The following is a 27,121-nucleotide window of genomic DNA, read 5'->3' as shown; positions in this document are numbered from 1 at the left end:
GTCAAAATTTTTTCTAAGTCTCAAAAAACGCTGGCGTGTTTTCTACATTATGGGTGATAGGCTGAAAAAGATCGAAAAAATTTTTGGGGCTCCCCTCCTTCCCCCCTACATTTCCTGACTCATGGCAACTTACCTAGACAGTGGGCACATGTGTAGGGCAAAATAACAATTTTTATTTGATGTTTTGACGCTTTTCTAGCCATTTGTAGTGCTGATACGTATTCCTCCATTGAAATTTGAATTTGGCGCCGTATGCAAATTAGCCTTCGCTAGCGTAACTTCGCTTTACTTAGCGAATCAACGCTAGCGCAACTTCGCAACCTTACGCTACCCCTGAGCGCAACTTCGGATTTTAGTGAATTTGCAAAGCGCTGGCGAAACTACGCCTGGCGAAGTGCGGCGAAGTTACGCCTGGCGCAACTACGAATCTTAGTGAATTTGCCCCTAAGTGTCTCTGTTTGGCAGAACATCTTGTTTTAATACAACTACATGTGCCACAAAGCCAGGAATCTAAAAATAACCACCAGCTTTGGGGACACTGGGAGCAACTTCCAAGGGGCTGGTGCTAGGATAGGAAAGAAAAATAATAACTCCTAGCATTTAATCCAAGAAAAGGTGGCAACCCTATCTGATACCCTTACCCTATATTTCTCATTCATAGAAAAACAGGAGCAAACAGTAATTTATTGTTTGTGAATCATCTTCTACCCACCCAAACATGGGGAAAATATATAAACTCCTTGCAGCCAGCACCCTGGTTGGAATCAAACCGTGGATCCCAGCACACAAGGCTTCTCGTCTTTCTGTCGTATATTTAATAGCCAACTAAACGATACGTGTTAGTGTAGTGTTGCAATAAAATGGGTACCCCTATTTTGTGTTCCCTAGAGTGAATAAAGGGGAGGAGGAACCTGTCTGCAGAATGAGAAAACTTAGGTAGGGTCATGAACTGCCCCCTAGAGTTGCCCCCTAGAGTTGCCATCTATCCAACAAAAGTCTACATGGTAGACTTTAGTTGGTTAGATTTATGTGTGTCACAGAATCTTGGAGTGTCAATCCCAGTTCAGCTACTAGAAAGTATATAATGGAATAAAAGAGTCTTCAAAGTATAACTGACATTGTGGTGAACAAACTCTCAACTTGCTTTTGGGATTGACTATAACACTGGGTTTCCTTTAAGAAATAAAAATGTTTTTTGTTGATGTTGATCACCTGAGACTCTCCTATTGGGTTTACTGTATATTCAGGTTTTGCTGGGTAGCAAGTACCTAATACATACACCACAAATGCCACCTGGTGGGCAAACTGTGGTGTTGCATCAGGTAAGGCTGATACGTGGATGGACCTACTGTTGCAACCAGCTACTTTATATTCAGGAGGAGCTGCTGCAATGCCTAATTGAGATGTTGAGGCTTGTTCTCAACTGTTTCTTGTTGTAGTTCAACTTGGAAATATTCTATCATGCAAATCTACATGGTATTAAAGATTAGGCTTAGAAGAAGGAGGAGCCGATAAGTCAGCTTTTAAATGGTCTTGCATCATTCCGCCCTTAAGCAACCTTTCCAAACCTCTAGTGTCTTCCCTTCTGACCCCACATATCTGATTTCTTTAGAAAAGTGGCATTTTAACTCCAGGGGTTCTGCTCACTTCACATACAGACTATTCGACCAGCATGAAGAAAGGTGGGAAGCCATATCATGGAGGGGTTTGAGTAGATATAAAATATGTCTACTACTCTACTAGGTTTAACTCCTAAAAAATATAGATACACACATACATAAGTACAAAACACTAACACAAACAAAGGCGCACACAAGCTTCCATGTGTATCTTCTACACCAGTCCACCTTACTGCTTATTCACCTACTTTGACTTTTCTAGACTTACCCCTCACTGACCTATAATTTATTGGCCCCTTTACAGCAACACCGTCCTCCACTCAAGGTGCTCCTGGACGTGTGGGCTAATTCAAACACAAAAAACATGGTGAGCATGCTTGAGTCCCAAAAACATGGTGAGCAAGCTTGAGTCCCAAAAACATGGTGAGCATGCTTAAGTCCCAAAAACATGGTGAACATGCTTGAGTCCCAAAAACACGGTGAGCATGCTTGATTCTCAAAAACATGGTGAGTATGCTTGAGTCCCAAAAACATGGTGAGCATGCTTGAGTACCGAAAACATGGTGAGCATGCTTGAGTCACAAAAACATGGTGAGCATGCTTGATTCCCAAAAACATGGTGAGCATGCTTGAGTCCCAAAAACATGGTGAACATGCTTGAGTCCCAAAAACACCGTGAGCATGCTTGAGTTCCAAAAACATGGTGAGCAAGCTTGAGTCCCAAAAACATGGTGAGCATGCTTAAGTCCCAAAAACATGGTGAACATGCATGAGTCCCAAAAACACAGTGAGCATGCTTGATTCTCAAAAACATGGTGAGTATGCTTGAGTCCCAAAAACATGGTGAGCATGCTTGAGTACCAAAAACATGGTGAGCATGCTTGAGTCACAAAAACATGGTGAGCATGCTTGATTCCCAAAAACATGGTGAGCATGCTTGAGTCCCAAAAACATGGTGAACATGCTTGAGTCCCAAAAACACCGTGAGCATGCTTGAGTTCCAAAAACATGGTGAGCAAGCTTGAGTCCCAAAAACACAGTGAGCATGCTTGATTCTCAAAAACATGGTGAGTATGCTTGAGTCCCAAAAACATGGTGAGCATGCTTGAGTACCGAAAACATGGTGAGCATGCTTGAGTCACAAAAACATGGTGAGCATGCTTGATTCCCAAAAACATGGTGAGCATGCTTGAGTCCCAAAAACATGGTGAACATGCTTGAGTCCCAAAAACACCGTGAGCATGCTTGAGTTCCAAAAACATGGTGAGCAAGCTTGAGTCCCAAAAACATGGTGAGCATGCTTAAGTCCCAAAAACATGGTGAACATGCATGAGTCCCAAAAACACAGTGAGCATGCTTGATTCTCAAAAACATGGTGAGTATGCTTGAGTCCCAAAAACATGGTGAGCATGCTTGAGTACCAAAAACATGGTGAGCATGCTTGAGTCACAAAAACATGGTGAGCATGCTTGATTCCCAAAAACATGGTGAGCATGCTTGAGTCCCAAAAACATGGTGAACATGCTTGAGTCCCAAAAACACCGTGAGCATGCTTGAGTTCCAAAAACATGGTGAGCAAGCTTGAGTCCCAAAAACATGGTGAGCATGCTTAAGTCCCAAAAACATGGTGAACATGCATGAGTCCCAAAAACACAGTGAGCATGCTTGATTCTCAAAAACATGGTGAGTATGCTTGAGTCCCAAAAACATGGTGAGCATGCTTGAGTACCAAAAACATGGTGAGCATGCTTGAGTCACAAAAACATGGTGAGCATGCTTGATTCCCAAAAACATGGTGAGCATGCTTGAGTCCCAAAAACATGGTGAACATGCTTGAGTCCCAAAAACACCGTGAGCATGCTTGAGTTCCAAAAACATGGTGAGCAAGCTTGAGCCCCAAAAACATGGTGAGCATGCTTGAGTCCCAAAAACATGGTGAGCATGCTTGAGTCCCAAAAATATGGTGAGCATGCTTGATTCCCAAAAACATGGTGAGCATTCTTGAGTCCCAAAAACATGGTGAGCATGCTTAAGTCCCATTGCATACCACTGAAGTTCTAAAAACCTGGCCACCAGAAGTAGGATGCCAATCTTAATCATTTTCACTTATTTATTTGGCAATTTCCATTATGAATTGGGGATTCAATTCAATTATCCTATCACAGGTACTGTATATTGTTTTGTGTTGTCCTGCAATGATACATAACAATGGCATTGCATCTTCTCTTTCCAGTTATGCAGAATCTAAGTCATATTAGTGTCTATGCTTGGGCTTTCTCAACCGTAAACATTCAGCTTATTTCATAGGTAATGTGCAACTGTTTAACTGTACAGATGACATGTTGACAGGTAGCAAGGGGGGACAAGGATAGAGGGTAACCAGCCGCAAAACGGCGGTGACTAAGAAGTGGGAAGGGCCACAAAGCAGGATAAAAACCGATATTGTTTTTCCAGGGTCAACCAGACACCATTAGACGCGAACTCATCAAGGTAAGAGCTCCCCTTGTTTGTCCCATAGAACATTCCCTTTACTCTGGGTTTAAAGCTTACAACCTTGGGAAAGTGTTGAGCTGCTTATTTAAATGTCCGTTTGTCTTCTATCACCTGACAGGAATAGGCAGGTGTGAGAGGAATCTGGGACAAAAACAGATGTTCTCTCATAGAGTCGCCAACATGGGTTCAGTTCAGTTAATTTTAAACAAGCTGAGATAAAAAGATCAGGAAAACATTTGAAATTCTAGCTAAAATCTTTTCTGTTTTTGTAACTAGACAAAAGGAATGACCTAGCTCTTTACAAACAGCGAGAACTTAGGGCTCCAGGCTCATTTTAATTTTGCTGTGATATTAGAATGTTCATCGTCCACTGTTAAATTTATAATTAAAATTTTTAATTACATTATAGGTCAAAATGATTTAGGGAAATACAAACAATTATAAAAGACAAAGAACAATGTCAGTCATCTCTGATGGCTTGAGTAAGTAGTAATATGGTGGGGAAGGAAAATTAAATTCTAGACTATTAGTAGTAGAATATGAGGCTATACTGCCTCACCTTGAATATTGTGTTTGGAGGCCCTGTCTACAGAAAGATAGCAATAAAATAAAATAATGACTTTTTGGGGAAGGTCAACTATACTTGTTTATGGTCTACATATTGTTGGATTGACATTAAACACGGGAGCAATCCCTTGAGCATGCTACGTGTGCTGGAGTTATTCTATGCTACATAATAAAGCATAACATGAGATGCATCAAAACCTAAACATGTATAGGATACAGGGGTACCCAAAAGGTAGATCGAGATCTACCAGTAGACCTGGTGATCAGTAGATCTCAAGAGACTGTCAACAAACAGCTTGTCTAGATCACCCTCCAATTTTCATGGAGCAGAATGGTAACAATGCTTTTATGGATATAGATCATAATGGGACAACATTAGTCGCATTAGTTGAGTATGGGCGCTCCTGGGTTATAAAAAACATATGTAACCAAAGACACAACATGAATTTGAGTATTTTATTCTAGCTTTCTTTTGAATCAATGATAAATATAGTAACATAGTAACTTTTCAACAGTTAGGTTGAAAAGTTTAACCTTAAGTCTATATATAACCTGCCTATCTGCTAGCTGATCCAGAGGAAGGCAAAAAACCCTCCAAACCAATTTGCTTCGGAGGGGGAACAATTCCTTCCTGACTCCAAGATGCAATGGGACCTCTGGATCAACTTGTACTATGAGCTATCTTCCATATCCCTTTTTTCCCTCACTTGCTAAACACCATCCAACCCCTTCTTATACCTATCTAATGTATCAGCCTATACCACAGGGTTTCAGGGAGACAATTCCACATCTTCACAGCTTTCACTGTAAAAAAAAAACCCTTCCGAATATTTAGATGGAACCTCCTTTCTTTTAATTGGAATGGGTGGCCTCTTGTCAGATGGAAAGACCTTCTGGTAAATAAATCATTAGAGAGGTTATATAATCAAGTGCTTTGAAAGCTTTAAACCGGATGGATCTGACTACATTAGAATTCAACTAATAAAGTCAGATCAGTGAGTTTGGACTAAGCAACTCAACTCACACTATAGGACCAACATTGCAAGAGGCAACTTCTTTGGCCAAACAGTCTGAGTTTGGTTCTTCTTTTTGTATCTTCTGAACTTGAACCTCATAAATACAAGTGATCAACTGAACTTTGTTTTGCTTGGTTTGCAAACAAATATATATCCACACATGGTTAGTCTTGAAGTGGATATATAGGTGGAGCCTATAACTGATCTTGTTTGAGGGAAACAGGCTTAGAACACAATTTACCTTTCAAAAGTATCATTTATATCACTGGCTACTTAAAGCAAACACCAATTTGACATGATTAATCTGTAGCCAGAAGCAAAACAGAGTCGCTCTTGTGTGACTGTAGACTTGCAGATAAGCAAAATGGTAAATGGCTCGATGGTGTTTACCTGTTAAGCAAAACTAAAGCCAAAACAGATTAATCTTCAGGTCTTCATACCAAATGGAAAACTATAAATACATATTTCTAGGTGACTCTTCCAGAAACTCAGCATCTTTATAAAATGAGAGACCATTGTACTATTACAGAGTTTCTTAAACCATGGGTTCAGGATGGGTCTTAGAGAAGTAAAATATTTTCCTATAATAGAATAGAAACTCAGCAAAGACTTGAGATGTCTATACAAATGTATCCTACTATGTGTCTTTACTTATGTTCTTGCTGTTGAGCAAATGGCAACACATCTGTTTAACTCTAGTATTTATCTTGGTGTCCTAAGTGACCACATGATTTCTGTCCCTAAAAAATGTCACCCAATGGAGAAAACAATATTTTCTCAAAGAGATGTAATGAGCTGAATTAATGAGAGAACACAAGATCCTCGGATGAAGAGCAGTTGTTCATTGCTCTACTGGAAGATGCAGAAGGTGGAAATCAGGACCACAAATTAACCTAATATCTGTGAGAAATGTTTTAGAAAGATGGCTGAAAAAAAAGAAAGAATGGGAGTAGGAGTTAAGAAGGTCATAGCCAATGCAACATTTTAGTCTTGTTCTTTTGGAAACCATTGAAGTCAAACTAATTGAAGTCAAACTAAACCTTCTACTGTTTACTGTAGATGACCTCCCATCTCAGCAAGTTCTTGGTTCTTTTCTTCATCATTTTGGCTGTGAGCTTTGAGTGCTCCGCAGCTCCCAGTGAACCCATGCATCCAGGAGATCAAGCATCCCCAGAGCAACTGGCCAAGTATTACGACGACTGGTGGCAGTATATAACTTTTATCACTCGCCCCAGGTAGGTGAAGAACTCCATTCTCATATCATGTAGCTTCTATACCCAACAATAAACTCCTTACTCCCACACTTACACACTGCCCAAAACTATAACTGTGTTTCCCATCAATAATAACATCAACATATGCACCACTAAGTAAAATACTTATAACCATTACAACAGCACTCAGGACTCATATATCTCCATCACTGAATATCATTGAGAAAATGATAGGCACCTCAGGACTTAAACAGGCTTTAGCTGAAAAAAACATGGAAGCAAAACTGAAGAAACCTTTTAAGCTAGAATTGGGGAATTGGGATGAGTTACGTCTAGTCTAATGCTGCATCTTCTTTTAACGGTTTGTCTGAATATCAAACCAAATCCCAATCTTGATCTCCATATTAACATTTGACTAGAAGATGACATTAGCTGACCCAGTTGAGTGTCTGTTGGGCTGAACACTAAGAATTCAGCCAAAGTTTTTCAGAAAGTACCGTGATGCAACTGAATCTTAAATCAGATAGCACATAAATCATGGTTTCCAACTATTTGGTCCACTGATTGTCTTGTCATGATAGTCAAGCGAGACCATTATTCTGGTAAGATGTCATTTACTGACCCTGACTACACCCTAAGTATTTGAGATGTTTATACATATTTTTGTTTAATTTCACTCTCCAGTCATTAGTTTAACATTTTTTTATCAAAAAGATACTCTTAAATCCAAGCTAGATAGTCTCCATTGACTGATTGTGTATTGACTTCTAGACATTTAAGAATCTACTATAAAACAATTTTATGTAGCAGCAGATTCTTTAACTCAGAATGCTTGTCTTCTCATCCCATTGTATCCATCCAATCATCTACCTATATGCTACTTCTTCATACTGATCAGGTCTACCTATGCCCTCCAACTTCCATATACCAACAATGCTCTATGGACATTTGAGGACTTCATAGGACGACATATGGAGATATGATTTATGAGAATGATAATGGGGATAATGGGGAGAATAAGTAGGAGTTTCGGGGATTCATAGTTTAAAGAAAATCACTGAATGGTTAAATGCATGTGCATAGGTTGGTACCTTCTTAGGCATCTACAAGAAAAGTGAAGAATCTTGCAATATATAAGTAATTCTCTTGTACTTTTCTTTGTAGATTTGGAAAAAGGTGGGAAGAACCTGGGGTGGAAAACAGTCACAGCTTCTAATAGTGGATGGTGAGTAATGTCTCTGTATTCCATGACGCTTTTCTGTTAGTCATCATTTGTCCACTGACCATATATCATCCTATATCATACTTTACTAATACTATTTTAATATTGGTTTCTGCCTGCTTCTTTAGTCTACTGTGCCTATAAATATAACAATCAATAAAAGTCTTACTTCTCACAGCAACTGTGAATTTGTTCAACTTCTTTGGTCTGCATCTTCTCTCATGTACCTTTTTTATTATGTTCATCTTTGCTTTCTACTTATCTTTTTTTCTTTCGAAGAGTCTACAGAATAAAGAACCCAACAGGAGAATGATCTTCTTGCTGTTAGGAGACTGCAGTGGAACATGCTGAATGGAGAAAGGAGACCCAAAACTCCTCCCTAGACAGACCTTTTGTGTTTGAAATATACCCATCTTGTAGTGTTGTGCAGAGAAACTCACTGCTTCCCTGGTGATCTGTGTAATAAAACCCAATTACAGCCTATCCTCTGACGTGTGTTTTATATAGGGTAAATACTTGTAACTACTGAAATAATGAAACAATAGTTTAGTAGACTTTGGTCAAACTGTCCAACCCATGAACCCCTAAATCTAAAGTAAGGGTGGCAGTCTAGAGAGGCCCAAAGTGGTAGCTGGGGTGCCTAGCTTGAAAGCAGAGTAATGCTATCTCTCCTAGATACTTTTTGAAGTTCAAATTGAAGGACAATTACGTTGAGATACGGTAGAGCAGTGGTCCCCAACCAGTGGCTCATGAGCAACATGTTGCTCTCCCACCCCTTCCCAGTGGCCTCAAAACAGGAGCTTATTTTTGAATTACTGCCTTGGCGGCAAGTTTTGGTTGCATTTTAAAAGCCACTGCTCTAGAATGATGCTTAAATTCAGCAGATGCACAGCTTACTGCCCATTTACATGAAACATCTGCAAATTGAACAACCACATGATATGTTTAGCGCCACAGGGCTGCTGTTCCTTCACGCATGTACAGAATAACTTTGGTATTGAGAATGACACAATACATATTATAGAGCATTTCCCAGGTGTCTACCCACCCTCTTGAAGCCCCCACCAAAAGCACTCCATAAGGGTCTGACGTGCCTTAAGCCTGTGTCTGTGGTCCTAGTTCCAATGTGGTGCCCATGACTTCCATAACCTTAATGGAGTCAAAGCTGCTCAGATAGCTGGTCTACTCTTGTCCTCTAAGACTTTGACAAGTTGTCTTAGCCTGCTTTAACATTTTTAAGTCAAAGTCACCCATGCTGGAGTTTTTCATGCAATTTCCCAAGGAATAGGAGTGATTTGGGACTTTTTGATGCTGTGTTTCGAATGGGGAGTAAACGAGGCTGGCAAAATTCTTAAAATTGATGTGGGACTCCTGGCCCTCCGAAGTGATTATGCATAACGTTGAGATGTTTATACAGTTTGCAGGAATGGAGACTTAATCCCTGTTCTGACCTGGGATTTATAAAGTGACATTTGCCAGCGTACGTACAAAAAGAGGTAAAAAGGGGCCCTGCCCAGTAGAGTTTAAAATCAGCAACTGTACTACTCCACCCAGCTTCCCTTATACCCAAGGTTTATTTTTGAAGACTTGAAGACTCCATCGAATCTTGAATCTTATGTAACCGTGTTCTTATACTGTATATGGCAGTTGTTCTCCTTTTGGGGAGGCCAAGCCTCTCTTAAAGAAGAACTAAACCCTTAACATGAATGTGGCGAAAAATGGCCTATTTTATATAGTGAACTTATTGCGCGAGGCTAAAGTTTGAGCTTGTCAATAGCAGCAATGATCCAGGACTTCAAACTTGTCACAGGGGGTCACCATCTTGGAAAGTGTCTGTGACACTCACATGCTCAGTGGGCTCTGATTGGCTGTTGAGAAGCTAAGCTTAGGGCTCGTCACTAATTATCCAGCATATAATGAGCTTCCCTGGCTGTAATATAAGCTGATGCTACAGGTTTGCTGATTATTCCATTCTGATGCTAATTGCACTGGTTTCTGTGCTGCCATGTAGTAATTATGCATAAAACATCATGTACAACATTTCTAGCTACTTCTAAAGATAGGGTTTAGTTCTCCTTAAAGCTTTATTATTCCCTACACTGCCCCTAAAATCCTCCGGCGGCTGCCATCCTCTGCTGGCCATGAAGCACAAAATCACATGTACATTCAAGCATTGTCACTGGTTATCGCCCTGATGAGCTTTTCTTTATTGCGGTAAATTATATAGAAAATAAGAATTCAGAGTTGGTAACAAAATCCCAATATTTTCCAATATGTGTCTCTTTATTACACTGGAAGAGTAGACACGTAGTGTAGGGAATGCTTGCATCCAGTGTCGTCCCTCACAGTACCCTCTACATGCACCCTTTCATATTGGTGGGCCCTAGTGCTGGCGTTGCCCCTTTAATAGCCAGTAGCATCTAAGCTGAGCCACATCTGGGTGATAGAAGAGCTATGAGGATCTAGGCACCCCAGGCCCTTTCTATCCTGCCGTCCACACTGAGAGGGTAGGTGGGAACAGTATGGATATATCCCACAAGGGTGGGCGAGGGTTTACTGTATGTCATATATGGGTGACTGGGTGCTTCATGTGACTGTTTGTCAGTTCATTACATGTAGAAAATATACTGTGATTTTTTTGAACGTTTGCACTTTGGGAATCTGTCTCTGAGGGCGGCCTCAGCTGTCAGGAGGAATAAAGAGAGTGTCCTATTAATTAGGAGAAAAGATGGCTGCTGGACCCTACCTGGTAATCTCTATGGGGGAATATAATTAAAGTCGCAAAGAGAAAAACAATTCGCACCAATAAGAATAAAAATCCATATCTCGCAATGTAATATTGTGCCTTTAACTGTTATTGCATTGCGAATTTTAATTGCGCACTCTTAAGGAGCGATTCAAGGAGTCGTAATCTTTCGGAGCAAACATAATGATTTTTTCCATACTAAGTTTTATTACATTTACTGCGCATTGACGCAAACTATAAAAATCGTAAACGATCTTCCACTGACGGAAGTGGTCGCTGGACAATTTCCGGGTTCGCAAAAGCTACATTAAATTTGCGCAAAATTTGTTCTCGCAAAGGCATAACTTTTCGCATCGCGAATAGTTTTTCCGTTACCGACTTTTATTACATTCCCCCCTATGACTCATTAGGGACGGGCGCCTGCCAAGCTCATGTCATTAATTCAAAGTCCAAGGTTTGTAAGATAACTGAATATACTGTGAATTAATTGGGCTTAAAGGGGTTGTTCACCTTTAACTTTTAGTATGATGTAGAGAGGGATATTCTGAGACAATTTGCAAACGTTTTTTATTTTTTATTATTTGTGGTTTTTGACTTATTTAGCTTTTTATTCAGCAGCTCTTCAATTTGCAAATTCAGCCATCTGGTTGCTGGGGTCCAAATTAACCACTCATTTAAATAAGAGACTGGAATTTGTATAGGGGAGAGACTGAATAGAAAGATGAGTAATTAAAAGTAGGGATGCACCGAATCCAGGATTCGGTTTGGGATTCGAATCCTAATTTTCATATGGAAATTAGGGGCAAGGAAGTATAAAATGTTTTCCCCTTCCCACCCCGAATTTGCATATGCATATTAGGATTCGGTATTCGGCTGAATTTTTCGCAAAGGATTCAGGGGTTCGGCCGAATCCAAAATAGTGGTCCCTAATAAAAAGTAGCAATAACAATACATTTGTAGCCTTTGTTTTTTTTTTTAAAATGGGTCAGTGACCCCCATTTGAAAGCGGGAAAAGAGTCAGAAGAAGAAAATTAAATGAAAATTAATAATGAAGACCAACTGAAAAGTTGCTCCATTCTGTAACACACGAAAAGTGAACTGTAAGCAAGGAGCATGCTGCAGACTAAACTTCTGCGTGGCCTTGCAATATGCATCTTCTTTCCTTGCAGGATATGGATAGTGGAGGTGAGACGGGAACTCTACAGTTTAAATACACGGTGCCTTGCAAAATTGGTTGCTATGGGCTTGCTACTATGGATACAAGTTTAGACCTGTACTATAGGGACAACAATTATGGGCAACTCATCTTCACATAATATTGTAGTGTGGGTCACACTGTGAGATGGTAACACTGTTTTGTGTCTGTTTGCTCCAGGTAACTGAGGATTTCTTGGACCTCTCCCTATTTGTGATATTCCCCCACTGTTACACCCTCTATTCTCATCCAGAAATCTCTTGGGTTCCCAATGCCTGTTGCTCTTCCTTCCCACAATTCAGACCCTGGTAAGTACAGATAAATGACGAATCATATTACAGTTCATTATAGAGGTTTCCAGCAGAGCCGCCTCCTACCAGGTTTCCCTTCACTTCTGCACTACACAAGACACAACTCTTCATTACTACTCATGTCTCTGTCTTATTCTTCTCCTTCCTTACACCTACCAGTCCTCCCTTACAACTGCACGCAGGTATCTCTACTACTTCTGCTTTTTATTCTTCTGTCTCGTTGCTACTCACAGACATCTCTACTACTCTTACAATTCCTCTTCTGTATTTCTCCCAACTTCCATTACTTATCCTGGCTCTGCTTCAGTCTAATAATTCCTCTTCACTACTTCTCCCAGCTCTCATTACTACTCCCAGCTCTGCTTCAGTCTAATAATTCCTCTTCACTACTTTTCCCAGCTCTCATTACTACTCCCAGCTCTGCTTCACTCTGGCAATTCCTCTTCACTACTTCTCCCAGCTCTCATTACTACTCCCAGCTCTGCTCCTCTCTAATAATTCCTCTTAACTACTTCTCCCAGCTCTGCTTCTCTCTAATAATTCCTCTTAACTACTTCTCCCAGCTCTCATTACTACTCCCAGCTCTGCTTCTCTCTAGCATTTCCTCTTCACTACCTCTCCCAGGTCTCATTATTACTCCCAGCTCTGCTTTACTCTCACTTATTCTTCTCTCTTGTTACTCCTTACATATCTATATCACTACTGTGCACATCTATATTATTCCCATCTCTTACTCTTGTCTTTCATTACTACTCACAGCTCATATTCACTGCCGCTTAAGTACAACTCACAGCTCTGACTCACAACCCCTGACTTTACACTTACCCTCGCTCCTTGAGTAAACCGAACACCCCTGCTACAACTAAAATCTGCGCAATCATAAAGTCAAAATATGTATTTTCAATCGAAAGTTACAAATGTGTGAATAATCATTTGTGTAAAATGGACTTTAATCCGGCCCTTCAACAGCACATTGAGCCCTATTTCTGCTCTTTATTCCATTATCTCTGCAGCATCCCGTCTCGTGTCTGCTCTAGATACTTGGCCTTTATTTTCCTGGTTTTAAAACCCTTTTATGCACTAATATTATAGGGTTAGTTGACATGCCTGCCTCTCTGCATTTTCTCACTTGCTCTGAGCCTATACATTTTATACCAGACCCTGACTCTCTCTGACAGTTCCCTCCCCCCATCCAGCCTAATGAGGCGGAGCTTGGATGCTCGCAGTAATTAATCTGCTCTCATTAACCTGCCCAATGTGTGAATTATGCATTTACTTGTCACAGGAAAGCACTCAGTCAATAAAATTGACTCTTTGAATATTCATCAGATGAAATGAGCACAACACATAGAAATACAAGATCATTGAGTCATTATTGGCCTTAAGGTTTTTCACAATTTATTTCGTCTCTATGTATATATATATATATATATATATATATATATATATATATATATATATATATATATATATATATATATATATTATAAACAGACTCTATATAGGTCTCAAAGCAGTAGAGGGGGTTAACATTCCCAGCATCCCATCTGGTACCCATACTGTGTAATCCAGGGTTACCATGGAAACTAGAGAGTGATGCTTCAAGAACAGGAGCCTTAAAAGGGCACTCATGAAGAGACGAGGATAAGCTGATGAAGAATAAGCAGATGGAATTGTAGGACCCCCCTGTTTCTACCCAGGCCCCCTGGATATGGAACCTTTTAGCTGCAACCAATCAGGGTAAAGCCTGGGGACTATCCTTTTTTTTATTGGCTAAAGAGCAATCTCGTATTTAACCCCCTAGAGGTTCTTTTGAAAGGGTCTAAAGGGATATTTTGATCTTCTCTCATTATACCGACCTCGGTTTGTGAATTGTCACGGTGTCTATCTGTACCTCTCTGAGTGGTTATCCATCTTCTTTCCTTCTGAAGTCATTATTCCCGGGAATAACTGTGTTGGGATGGGGAGGGCATGAGACGGAGAGAGAGAGAGGCAGGAGAGCAGAAGGCAGTGAAGGGGGAAAGAAGAGCAGCCAGAAGGGAAAGCGAGAGAAAGAAGAAAATGAACTGGTACTGATCCTGCAGGAAAAGCCTGGGACACTCTAGGAAGAAGTGACAATACATTGGGGAGGGACTCATAGGTTAGGGATACTGGTTTCACAATGGGAAGTCCTATAAGTGGGGTCTCTGTCGAAGGGGTTCCCCTGGATTCAGCAGAGGAGCTGGAAATACACAGAGAAGGTAACTAACTGTCAATCACCCTGCCTTCCACCAATCCCCACATATATCTTGTTCTGAAACCCACTACCCCTTGTACCTCTACCTACCATATACACCCCCAATAATTCCCAGTTTTCCCAATGTCAACTCACAACACACCAGCCTTCCTCTTCTTTTACCTAGAAACCAACCTCATATAGTCATAACGATGCTTAGTTCCTTTGTCTTCCTCATATTCCCATCCACAGTCCCTGCAGCCTTCACTGCTCAGTCTACCTTTTGCCCTGTGTAATTCCATATATGATAAACTACCAGTGCAAACAAATACCCATGCCTTCTAAATGTTCCTTAGCTATATTATCTCTGTAGAGACCAAAAAATCTCGTAGACACTACACATATGAGACAACACCACTACCTTTGGGACAAATTAATTTTATAAACCCTTATTGCTGCCCTTATGCTCACTAACATGCTGTTATCCTTTACATATGCATTTTTCATCAACCATATGAGCCTTATACGTTTATTATTCCCCGTCTATTGGTGAGGTCTTCTTCTTCTAATTCTCCAGGTTTGTTGGTTTAGGATGTATAGGCTTGTTGGTTTAGATTATAATTGAGCCAGGGCGGTCCAACTGGAGGCCAAGGGACCAGATATTAACGTCCAAGATATTTTTATGGCCCTGTGCCTTTCTATTGTCTCCATAACTGCTCTATGTGACATCATCACTGTTCTAAGACATACAGCTTCATCTATCCACTTTTGAAACATCTGACCCAACACTTGATCTTTCTTCTAACAGCTACTGCTTACTTCCCACTACTCAGATAAAAGCACTACAGTACATGACCCAAACCCCTCTTTCTGTCAGGTAGCCATAGCTTGTGTTTCTGGTACCCTGTTCATCTCCCAACTGTGAAGTACAGTAGATCCTGGAAACTATCTGATATCTCTAACTGGTTGATGTTCTTGACATGTCTCACAGCCATGCAGCGGGTTCTACATAATCTCTCAGACCTTCCTTCTTCTTCAGATCTGGATCTGATTTTCCTCAAAGGAATCATGGAGAGTCCACAGGTGAGACAACTTGAAAAAAAAAAGAAACGCTCATTATTTGTTTGTTCATGGGTCTGAGACAAAGACATAAATAGAGATGGTGTAGGGCTGGGACCACAGATCTTCCATTACTAAAGGAAAAAAGTCTACAGTAGAAGAGGGAAATGTAAAATCCAAAAACAAAATCAAAGGGTAATTAAAAATGTGGGTGATTGAGCATGTAGTGAGGAACTTTAATCTTTCATATTTGTCCTTTTTTGTTTCATCCCTATTTTCTCTTCTGTATTTCTGTATTTTCCTAGGCTCATGAATGCTTGGAGGAAACCCATCTGGAAGCTGTGAGGGAGAATAATATGCAACTGGTACAGGAGATTCTACAAGATATGGCAGGAGTAAGAGACTCAAGTGGTATAACAGCTGAGCTGCAGGCAATCCTTCAGGAACCCCACTTTCAGGTAGGCCAGTTTCCTATTTCTTTAAAGTAAACTGCTCATTTCTAAATGGACAAAAGGGACAATGACTATAAGGACAAGGGAATGGCATGTCTAACTACATTTTTCTTTCTTAACTTGGATAAGCTCTGCCTTGAGCCTTTGATGAGGATGTATTTTTTGTAGTGAATGAGGTTTTAACTCGCTTACCCAACTGCTTTGAGTAAAGGTCAAGAAGTGATTGGATGGTGCCGAAGTTTCAGATTTGCCACGAGTTCTGTTGACAATGTTGCATCATGCGATACTCAGGCAGAATGTTGTTGCATTAATAAGGAACTGTAGTATATTGACCCATAACACCTTAATTTTATAGACTATTTCACTAGTCTTCTACTTGATTGGTCAATAGTTGTTGGGGGTGTGGTATAGCTAAAGATGCTTTAATACAAAAAGCCTAGTCTGATGATATACAGGTGCATTGAACCATGGCGTTCTGCTCATGTAATCGATACTGTGCACATGTACAGCCAATAAACATATCCTCGCATTGACTGGGACATGGAATCAATGACATATTGCCCTTAGGATTTAGGCTAGATAGACAGTGAAGCTTATGTCTTGCATCAGGCAACTGTTGAAACAAATATAGTCCCTTTATAATTCTTGACTGTTAAACTTGTACCCAATTTGAGAACATGCGCACACACATGTTTTGAAGCATTACAGCAGTGGTCCCCAACCAGTGGCTCGCTAGCAACATGCTGCTCACCAACCCATTGAATGTTGCTCTCAGTGGCCTCAAAGCAGGGGCTTATTTTTGATTTCTTGCATATGAGACAAGTTTTGGTTGACAAAAAAAACAAATGTTTTCTCAAACAGAACCTCCTGTAGGCTGCCAGTCCACATAGGGGTTATGAAATAGCCAAACACAGCCCTTATTTGGCATCCCCTGGGGGTTTTTTCATGGTTGTGTTGCTCCCCAACTCTTTGAATGTGGCTAATGGGTAAAAAAGTTTGAGAACCTCTGCATTAGGGTGCGATTATGTTGATGTTGAGGGATAAAATGCTGCATTGTGGGTAAAAACAAGCTAAGTGGTTCAACTGTATTCTTAAATGACCCTTATTGTCTGTGTACATTTAAAGCTGCTAGTCAATACAGGGAAGGAGGACCAGAATATTTGTGTGTCTGAAATCAATGTATCGAACCATAGAGCCATCATGCTACCAATGCAATTGATCCATTGTTCTTTGTTTATCCTTTTCTGACCTATCCACCCCATAGAATCCAGATTCTCTGTATAAGTTATCTTTTCATTACCTTTATGCGTTTGCCTTTTTCCTTGAGACCCTTTACATTTCATACCTCCCAAAAATTGCTGCATCATTTGTTTTCCTGGTAATTGAAACGTAGTTAATTCTTCCTTTTGGAATTCAAATCCCTCTCTGTCTGGTCCAGTCCCTCTTACAGACACACGATTCTGTTGCTTCAAAGAATTATGAGACGCCTCCTCCCAGCCCAATGCTGGACCCCACCCTGAGTAACCAGCCAGTCCCACCTGATGCGGTGCGCATGGTGGGAATAAGAAAGAGCGCTGGAGAGCACCTGGTAAGTTGGTATGCTTTCTTACCCTATAGCAGTGATCCCCAACCAGTGGCTTGTGAGCAACATGTTGCTCTACAACCCCTTGGATGTTGCTCCCAGTGGCCTCTAAGCAAGGGCTTATTTTTGAATTCCTGGTTTAGAGGCAAGTTTTGATTTCATAAAAACCAGATGAACAGCCAACTAGAGTCTCGTTGCTCTCAGGCTGCTTGGATGTTGCTCCCAGTGGCCTCAAAGCAGGGGCTTATTTTTGAATTCCTGGTTTAGAGGCAAGTTTTGGTTGCATAGAAACCAGATGTACTGCCAACTAGAGTCTCCATTAGACTGCCAGTCAACTCAGGGGCTACCAAGTAGCCAATCACAACCCTTATTTGGCACCTCCAGGGACTTCTTTCATGCTTGTGTTGCTCTCCAACTTTTTTTATGTTTGAATGTGACTCAGGGGTTAAAAACGATGGGGACCCCTGCCCTATAGTATATTTGCAAGCAGATTGGTGAATTGTTCTATAAGAGACTAGGGATGAGGTTTTTTTTTGACTGGTACAAATTTGTGGCAAAAACAAAAACCTGAATCTGTGCTTCAAGTTTCTCCACATGTTTTGTTTCTCTGGGAACAACACAGAATATACGCCCGTTGACATCAATGCATATGGACAAAAAATGATTACAATGTTTTATTTCCAAAAATATGGACATTTGAAGGTCACGTGCTGTGTTTTTTGTCTGTGTCTCATGCAGGGTGTAACATTCCGTGTAGAGGGCGGAGAGCTTGTGATTGCACGTATTCTGCACGGTGGGGTCATTGATCAGCAGGGCCTCCTGCATGTAGGGGATGTGATCCGGGAAGTGAATGGCAGAGAAGTGGGCAGTGACCCACAGGCATTGCAAGAGATGCTCCGAGAAGTCAGCGGCAGCGTGGTGCTGAAAATACTACCCAGTTATCAGGAGCAGCATCCTCTGCGGCAGGTATCCTGGTAGAAAGGACATTTTTCTTTGCCAGTCCTCAACTAGAGACCCAACACCTTCTTAGGCAGGTTTAGTAAGTGCTGATCATGTTAACAGCCTCAAAAGTAAAGTCTAAAATAGAATAAGGCTAGAACTGCTGTATTTTGTATACTAAACATAAACACCTTTGCAAGACCAAGACTGTGCACATGCTCAGTGTGATCTGGGCTGCTTAGGGATCATCATAAATGATCAAAACAGCACAAGTCAAATAATATCTGCCAGAAGCCAATACAGCAAGACTGATTAATAATCAGAATATACAGACTGCACTGGGTCCTGTGTTGTCATGTAATCTAATGTGGATTTTATAGTCTTTGTATTGTTTAATACAAACTTTCTCCAACTCTGCAGAACCAGTGGCTCCAGCAAAATAATCCTCCAAATAGAATCCCAGTTTATCTGTTTAAATCTGGCTCCATGATCTTTGTCCCTGCAGCTGGAGTTGGAAACAGTAAAGGGGATGTAAAGGCAAAAATAAAATCCAATACAAATCTCTACACAGTCGCCGGCTGCTCTACAGGGAAACAAACAAAGCTGCTTGAGTTCGGCATGGCTGCGAAGTAAGGCGGGGGCTCCCCCTGCTGTTCATAAGTATGATTGTTTCCCTGCAGAGCAGTTAGGGACCGTCTGACAATTCCTATCCACAGCAGTAAATGAAGAGAGAATGTCACTGCATATAGTCAGGTTTCTTATAAAAACGATACACATTTTTTAATTAAAGTATATTGGAGATAGGTTTCTTTTTCATTAAAGAAAGTAAAAATGTTATTTTGTTGCCTTTACATGCCCCTTAAATCTAACACAAACACCTTTGTTGCAAGGTTTGGTATTAAATAAGGACCTTATTTGTACCTAGAAGCCTAGCTGAAGGAAGAATATGTAAAATTACAATACCAAAAATATATGGTTTTAGTGCTTAAATAATGTGATGACAGATTAGGAGGAACATCAGCAAGATCTATTGGTGACAGCCATAAAAGCAAAAAATAGCCAGACCCTTCTGGGAAGTTCCAATATATATGGGAAAACTCTCCTATTGTAAATGAGCAATGATAATTAATTGATCAATTGATCAACTTATTACAATATAATATCTTCTTTATTGGCTTTTATATATTCAATGGCTGTTCCCAATTGAAGGTAGAAAGTAACAACACTAATAAGCTTCCTGATTGAGGGTAGTTCTACTATGGAGTTCCATGCCCATTAGAGCTCTGTATAGCATGTATAAAATGTATTAATTTCCTTTAAAATACGATAAGTGTTACTAATTGATTCTATTACAGGTATTTGTTAAGTGTCACTTCAGTTATGATCCTTCCAGTGACAGTCTGATCCCCTGTAAAGAGGCTGGCTTGGCTTTCAGAGCAGGAGACCTTCTTCAGATTGTTAATCAAGAGGATCCCAACTGGTGGCAGGTAGGGGTAATGGTTATATATATATTGATATATGATGAGATATATATATATATATATATATAAAACATAAATGAATCTCTGTCTCTTTTCTAATTGTTATTGTCCCCCAGGCCTGTCTGGTGAAGGGTGGCACTGCAGGTTTGATCCCCAGCCAGTTACTGGAGGAGAAGAGGAAAGCATTTGTAAAACGCGATGGGGAGCTCACTCCAAACTCCAGTTAGTAACTCCTGGCTCATGGGCTGTATATCAATAGAAAATACATTTTGAGGTGGGGGTGTGTGCATTACGTAGACTATATTGAGTGAACTGAATTGTCTTCTTTAAAAGCGCCTTATTTTTTTTTCAACAGTGGTTTAGTGAATAGGGATAGAATATGCAAACCTTAAAAGAAAAAAAGGGTGCTCTTTTAAATACTTTTGCAATGATTATTTTTAGTTTCAGAGCTATTGACCTTTTTATTAACTGCCAATGTAATGAATTTTGTAACAACAGCACCACCTGCTGGTCCGTTCCTCTGACTGTACAGTCGGGGACAGATACGATCAGAAGGAAAACAGAGGCATGTTCTGATGTTCACCAAACAAATCCCATAACCTTGTGTATGTGTTATCTAGTGTGTATCTGTCTGCAGGCACACTGGGGGTCATTATAATATAATAAAATCTGGTTGTGAAAAGCGCAGTGTAGGTAGGTGCAGGTCAGTGACCCAGTGTTGCACGAATATAGGCATGATGCAATTGTAACTGTGAATAACAAAGCTGTTGTGTGCCCATAGATGCTCTATGTGGAAGTATTGGTGGAAAGAAAAAGAAGAGGATTATGTATGTAACAACAAAAAACGCTGGTAAGTTATACTGCACTAGTATATACACCTGCTCATGGAAATAACGAGTATATGCATGTAAACAATGGTAGAAATGCTTTGTGCATGAAATATATAGTATATGAGGGCTCATTTACAAATGGCAGGGCAAGGTGCACCATGCAAAGAACACACTCAATCTGCCATGACGTTCACTCTTTGCACCTGCCCGATCCCCCAGGCTCATTGCACATAGGAGATGACATGTTAAGACTTGCAGTTACCCATCAGTAAGTAGACAGAAGAATGAAATCTAAAGCATTTAACTGCAATTATGGCCATCTTTCTGCAGAATTTGACCGCCATGAGTTACTGATCTACGAGGAGGTTGCGCGTATGCCCCCTTTCCGTAGGAAAACTCTCATCTTAATCGGTGCTCAAGGTGTGGGGAGAAGGAGCTTGAAGAACAAACTGTTGACTTCTGACCCTTCAAGATATGGCACCACAATCCCATGTGAGTCCAACTCTTAGGAATAAATCTCCTACATCTAAATAGCCACTGGGAGAATAGCTCCACTGAAGTCATAGGGTGTCATGATCAAGAAGATGTCTGTTTTTGTCTGTTAATGGTCTTTGTAATCATTTGTCCACAGACACTTCGCGAAAGAGAAAAGAAGGCGAGTGGGATGGCCAGTCATATTCCTTTGTGACCCGGGCAGAGATGGAACAGGATATCAAGGCTGGCCGATATTTAGAGCACGGGGAGTACGAGGGAAACTTATATGGCACCAAAATCAGTTCAATCCAAGAAGTGGTGGCATCAGGAAAAATGTGTGCGCTGGATGTCAACCCCCAGGTCAGTTAACATTGTATCAACTCAACAATGCGTGCACATTTCCTAAAGTTACAATTATATTATATATTTATGTCAGGGGCTGTGGACAGAAGAAAGATCCGGAAGTTTAGCAATGAGGAAACGATCAATGCGTTGCCCTTAAGAAACATTAGTTCAATGAACAGAGCTTGAGCAGAACATATTGTTGCCTGTTTTTTATTTTTGTTATGTCTTGCACATATACAAGGTAAAATCTGAAATCAAAAGCAGTGTGTGAAAACATGTCCTCCTTCCTACTACAGAGAGCACACCTTAGAGCAGTGGCCCCAACCAGTAGCTTGTGAGCAACATGTTGCTTTCCAACCCCTTGGATGTGACTATGAAGATTTTCATTCATCCAGGTCATAGTATATCTAGTATAGGTTGTTGCATGACACATTGGATAATCCTATCACAACTACACAGAATCAACACCTCTGTGAGTTTCTTCAGATGTCACCTCTTTGAAGAGTTACAATGTGCCATTGTAAATGGATTAGTGGAAGAGTTTATATGCCGAGAACTTCCCACACCAGTCAGTTGAACTGAAGAAGCTGCACGGATGAGTAGTGAAACGTCTTCATTGATTACTCAGCAAGTCCAGTTGTTTTTAGATTGACCTATACTAGATATAACCCCTTGGATGTTGCTCCCAGTGGCCTCACAGCAGGAGCTTATTTTTGAATTCCAGGCTTCGAGGCAAGTTTTGGTTTCATAAAAACCAGGTGCACTGCCAAACAGAGTCTCAATGTAGGTTGACAAGCCACATAGGGCTGTCAAATGGCCAATCACAGCCCTTATTTGGCACCCCGAGAACATTATTCATGCTAGTGTTGCTCCTCAACTCCTGTTACTTCTTAATGTTGCTCACTGCTTCAAAAGGTTGGGGATCCCTGCCTTATAGTATAAGCCCTGTGTAATCTGTTTTCTACTGAGACTGAGTAACAGGGGCCAGAAGAGCCTACATTGCCCTCTAAATATCTGGACTAGTCTGTAAAGAATCTGCATTTTTGTCCCTTAGGCTGTGAAAGTTCTCCGGACAGCTGAATTTGTACCTTATGTTGTGTTCGTTGGGGCCCCTGACTTTCAGACTTTAAAATCGAACAATCTGTCAGCTGTGGAGGTGGGAATTACAAACAAGCAGCTGACGGTGAGTATAGAAGGTCTTACGTAATTCCACATTTACTGACTTCACTGCTTCCATGGACTGTGCTTTCCTGGCTATTTTTCTAAACTGTCTTCTTCTATAACCCCACAGGATACTGAGCTCCTACGCATTGTAGAAGAGAGTGAGCGTGTCCAACAAGCATATGGGCATTACTTTGACCTTACTTTGGTCAACAACGATCTGGATCAGACATTCCAGCAACTGCAGGTGGCTCTGGAGAAACTAAACTCTGAGCCACAGTGGGTTCCATTCAGTTGGGTCTATTGAACCTCAAAGTTCTTATTTTCTCAGTTTAACAACATAAAGGGCACATATACATTTTTTATATATTGGTCCATATTTGTACAAAGATTTGACATTATGGTTCCTTTTCCAATCTCTAAACTAGAAAGAGACACTGGTTTTAACGAAAGCTGTAGAGCTACAAATCCCAGGTAACTAAAAGGAGCATGGAGTTTGTCCTATATATCCAAATTTCCAACTCCCTCCCCCAAATAGGAGTGCAGCATCTTTTTCTGGATGGTAGGAAATCTATAAATTCTTCTCACCATTTTGCAACAAACCAAAATATTCTTGATGACCATTACCAAGACACCAAGCAGAAATTTAAATATTACTGTTTTTTCAAGGACGCCAGTTTATATTGAATAACAGTAGACCTATAGCGCTTGTGTAGCTGTCTGGTAGAGCATCCAAGCTTTATATCACCCAAAATATTCTTCAGGTGTCCATTTACGAGCACATATCAACAGCTCATTGGGCTATGTACGGAAGCAATATCATCATGCTGCCAATATTTAACAACTAGGGCTGGTGGAGAATTCCCATTGGCAATTGATGCCCTTAGTCCAAGTGTGGGCTCTAGTGCTAGAAACAGGTAACTAATGTGGATTCTATTTACTGTAGAAACAGATGCAATTATTAGAGGTAAGGTTGTATTAGAGGTAATCTATTGTAATCAATCAGTAGTTGGTATTTATACTACACTATATGGCCAAAAGTAGTGGGGTAATATGAATTTTTATGAAGCTGCGCCTCAGTTTTCTTGCTATTATCACCTTTACTCTTCTGAGATAGCTTTCTACTAGATGTTGGAATATTGTTGGAATTTTCTTCCATTCAGCCTCATCACACCATTAGTACGATTGGGCACTGGTGTAGGGGATCAGGTCTGACTCACAGTTAGAGTTCCAATACATCCCACAGGGGTTTGGTTTGGATGAGGTTTGATCTCTGTGCAGGCCAGCCATGTTCTTCACAGCAAAGTAGCACTGAATTGTCAAGATTATCATTGTGCGCTGTTTGCTTTCAGTGGAACAAAGGATAGAACATAGCCCTAGATCATTATTCTTCCTCCATGAAACTTTACTGTTGGCATTTTGCATCCAGGCCATAATGTTCTCCTGACATCTGCCAAACCCAGACTTTTCCATCATTTATCACTCCAGAGTATTTCCACTGCTTTAGAACCCAATGATGGTGACCTTAACACCACTCCAGCTAGCTCTTGGCATTGCACATGGTAATGTTTTTTTCTCTGATCAGCCATAAAAACCCCATGCCATGAATAGTTCTTGAGATAACATTCCTTCTGGAGATAGATTGAAACTCAGCAAAGAGTGCGCTAAAGTGACATAATTTTAGAAGGCGTTTGGATACTTTAGGCCAGTGATACCCACCCAGTAGCTTGTGAGCAACATGTTGCTCTCTAATCGCTTGGATGTTACTCTCAGTGTCTTCAAAGCAGGTGCTTATTTTTGAATTCCAGGCTTGGAAGCAAGTTTTAATTTAATAAAAAACTAAGTATAGTACTAATCAGAGTCTCCTATAGGCTGCCATTCTACACAGGGGCTACCAAATATCCAACCACAGCCCTTATTTGGCACCCAAGGGACTTTTGCATGCTTGTGTTGCTCCCAAACTTTTTTTACATTTAAATGTGACCCATGGGTAAAAAAGGTTGGGGATCCCTGCTTTAGGCCATATAGTGAACCTTTTGTCTAATGCAATTCTATAATGGAAGAAGCTGCTGTGGGTTATCAACTTCAGGTCACCAATTCACCAATTAACTTTGATCAATTATCTGTTCGTTTAGTCACTTTAAAACCTCCAGCTACATTTTAGCCTGGATTTCGAATCAAATATCCCTGCCATTGGTCTCAGAACGATCTACCTGGGACCGTATCTACTGTACCTGACTGTAGGCATACCTATGTATTTGTGTGAATATTTTCGATTTTATATTTTCAACTGATATATTTAAAGAGAAATATACTCAATTTATCGGTAGACAGTATTGTTTCTGTAGAAATGTGACTTTTGTAGTGTGGATACTTCACTGTAGGCCTTTGAGGCCTAAAATCAGAAAAACCCGACATGATCTGGTTTTCTATTCACAGCATAACACTGCCAGATATTTGTGATATATATTATACGTTGACCCAATACCTTTCAGAGAGTAATTAGCATTTTATCCTTGTATCATTTTGTGTTGTACATTTCAGCTATAAATAAAAAGTTATATATCTCTTTAAAAAAACATTATTTTTGCTTTCATTGTGGGCGGCGTGTATCCTTTGTTTTATCTTCTATTTCTTTAAAACCCTGGACGGTAGATTTATATCTTATCATTCACGCAGTGGAACACAGATCTGGTTTGATTCTGGGTGGGCTTGAGAGAACCAAGGTTTGGATTCCAGACTCACGTAATGGAAACCATGGTGGAGATTTGAGCCTCACTGACCTGATGAAGACCTGAGGTTCAATGCTTTTTAAAAGGAATCCTGGCTGAGTTCTGTAAGTTTACTAAAACCAACGCTAACTTGACTTGAAGATGGGGGAAAATAATAGGGACTTCCCTGGGTGAAAAGGTCCTGCTAGCATAGTATTGGGCCCTGTGATTACTGATGATGACCATTGTTGGTTGGGAGGACACCTTGGGCCAGAGAACCTGAGGACAAGGACTAATGGCATACAGTAAATGTTGCCAGCACCTGCACCAGTGTTATTTACAATAAGAATGCACACTGAAAAAGTGAATAATATGGGTGCTATAAAGTTATATTTGCATGCTGTTTTGTTGGAAGTACAGGGGAAAAATGTTGATGCTAGCAAAACCAATGCTAGAGGAGTGTTGGCCTGGGGTCTATGTACTTACAGGGCAGCCATCAGGGGGGGACAGGGGGGAGAGTTGTAGGGGGCCCGAGGGTAAGGGGGGCCCCGAGGGTAAGGGGGACCCGGCCAAGCTGCACTTTCTTGATTAGCCGGGCCCCCCTGCTTTCTGAGAACTGCTGACTTTGGGAAGGCAGGGTGGGAGCACAAGGGGAAGTATCTTCTGTCCATTACTTCCCCTTATTGGTCACTGAGTTTAAGTCCCGGTTGAGCTGCTCAGGGATAGGATAGCTGAGGTTTGAACTTCTCCTCCATCTCATCCAATCACCATGCAGCTTTACCAGGACTTGAAATTCTGTAACCAATAGTGGAAGAAAATGCTGTCACTGGAAGAAGATGCAGCCACCTGTGCTCCCCTCCTCCCTTCTGTAGTTGGCAGCTCACTGACAACAGGTGGGCCACACTAATGAAGTAAGGGCAACATGGCACCAAATTTTTTTTAAAACTTCAGGGGGGGCCAAGTTTTTTTACATGGACGTTTAAGGGGGGCCCTGGCCACCAATTTTTTTCCTATGTGGGGTCCTAGCCACCAATATTTTTTAATGGGGGGCCCTGACCACAAATTTATTTTTCAATGGGGGGGCCCTGACCACCAATATTTTTTTTATTTTTTTTATTAACATGTGGGAACCATAGCCAACAATGTTTTTTTTATTAGTGTGTGGTGGACCTGTGGGGTGGGTGGACCTGTAGGTGGGGCGTGTGGTGGGCGCAGCCCAGGGGGCCTAGGAATTTTTCTCGTATGGGGTCCTGCGATTTCTGATGGCGGCCCTGTGTACTTATAACAACTGATAGGTGCCCCCCAGTGAATAAGTCTGTCCTTGTCCTTAAAGGATTTATTAGTGTCAATTCCAGACTTATTTGCCCTCCTGGATCATCTTGGAATATATGGCAGGCTGAAAAATAAGTGTCCCTCATTGTCTCTGGTTTATAGTTGAGACGCCTGCTGGTATGTTCCAGGAATGACAAGGGATCTTATGAGTGTTTCC

At 40.8% G+C, this 27,121-nt stretch overlaps 1 protein-coding gene across 4 annotated transcripts; it reads left to right on the top strand.

Moving 5' to 3' along the window:
* Nucleotides 1-10,533: 10,533 nt before the first annotated feature.
* mpp2.S (membrane protein, palmitoylated 2 S homeolog) lies at nucleotides 10,534-25,500 on the top strand. 4 transcript variants are annotated; one of them, XM_041578489.1, is made up of 13 exons: nucleotides 10,534-10,638; nucleotides 12,253-12,380; nucleotides 15,590-15,681; nucleotides 15,963-16,115; nucleotides 17,548-17,697; nucleotides 18,430-18,657; nucleotides 19,986-20,117; nucleotides 20,228-20,333; nucleotides 20,893-20,961; nucleotides 21,272-21,433; nucleotides 21,573-21,775; nucleotides 22,815-22,943; nucleotides 23,052-25,500. In XM_041578489.1, exons 2-13 carry the CDS (start codon nucleotides 12,344-12,346, stop codon nucleotides 23,226-23,228), a joined length of 1,638 nt encoding a protein of 545 aa, XP_041434423.1. In that variant the 5' UTR covers nucleotides 10,534-10,638; nucleotides 12,253-12,343; the 3' UTR covers nucleotides 23,229-25,500. The 4 variants fall into 4 exon arrangements, with proteins under 4 accessions (XP_041434423.1, XP_041434425.1, XP_018093039.1 ...); XM_041578491.1 differs by having other exon boundaries at nucleotides 10,535-10,638; nucleotides 15,638-15,681; XM_018237550.2 differs by lacking the exons at nucleotides 10,534-10,638; nucleotides 12,253-12,380 and adding an exon at nucleotides 14,258-14,623.
* Nucleotides 25,501-27,121: the final 1,621 nt, after the last annotated feature.

This window comes from Xenopus laevis, chromosome 9_10S (assembly GCF_017654675.1).
Source record: "Xenopus laevis strain J_2021 chromosome 9_10S, Xenopus_laevis_v10.1, whole genome shotgun sequence".
NCBI lineage: Eukaryota > Metazoa > Chordata > Amphibia > Anura > Pipidae > Xenopus > Xenopus laevis.
Note: the sequence above shows the minus strand (reverse complement) of the source record. Positions and strands in the feature narration are given on the sequence as shown.

Excerpts from the sequence above, each read along its gene's own strand:
- mpp2.S (XM_018237550.2), top strand. The coding sequence starts at position 14,545 with ATGGGAAGTCCTATAAGTGGGGTCTCTGTCGAAGGGGTTCCCCTGGAT. Across the intron at positions 21,434-21,572 it reads ATATGGCACCACAATCCCAT|ACACTTCGCGAAAGAGAAAA; the intron begins GTGAGTCCAACT and ends ATTTGTCCACAG. Across the intron at positions 21,776-22,814 it reads CGCTGGATGTCAACCCCCAG|GCTGTGAAAGTTCTCCGGAC; the intron begins GTCAGTTAACAT and ends TTTGTCCCTTAG.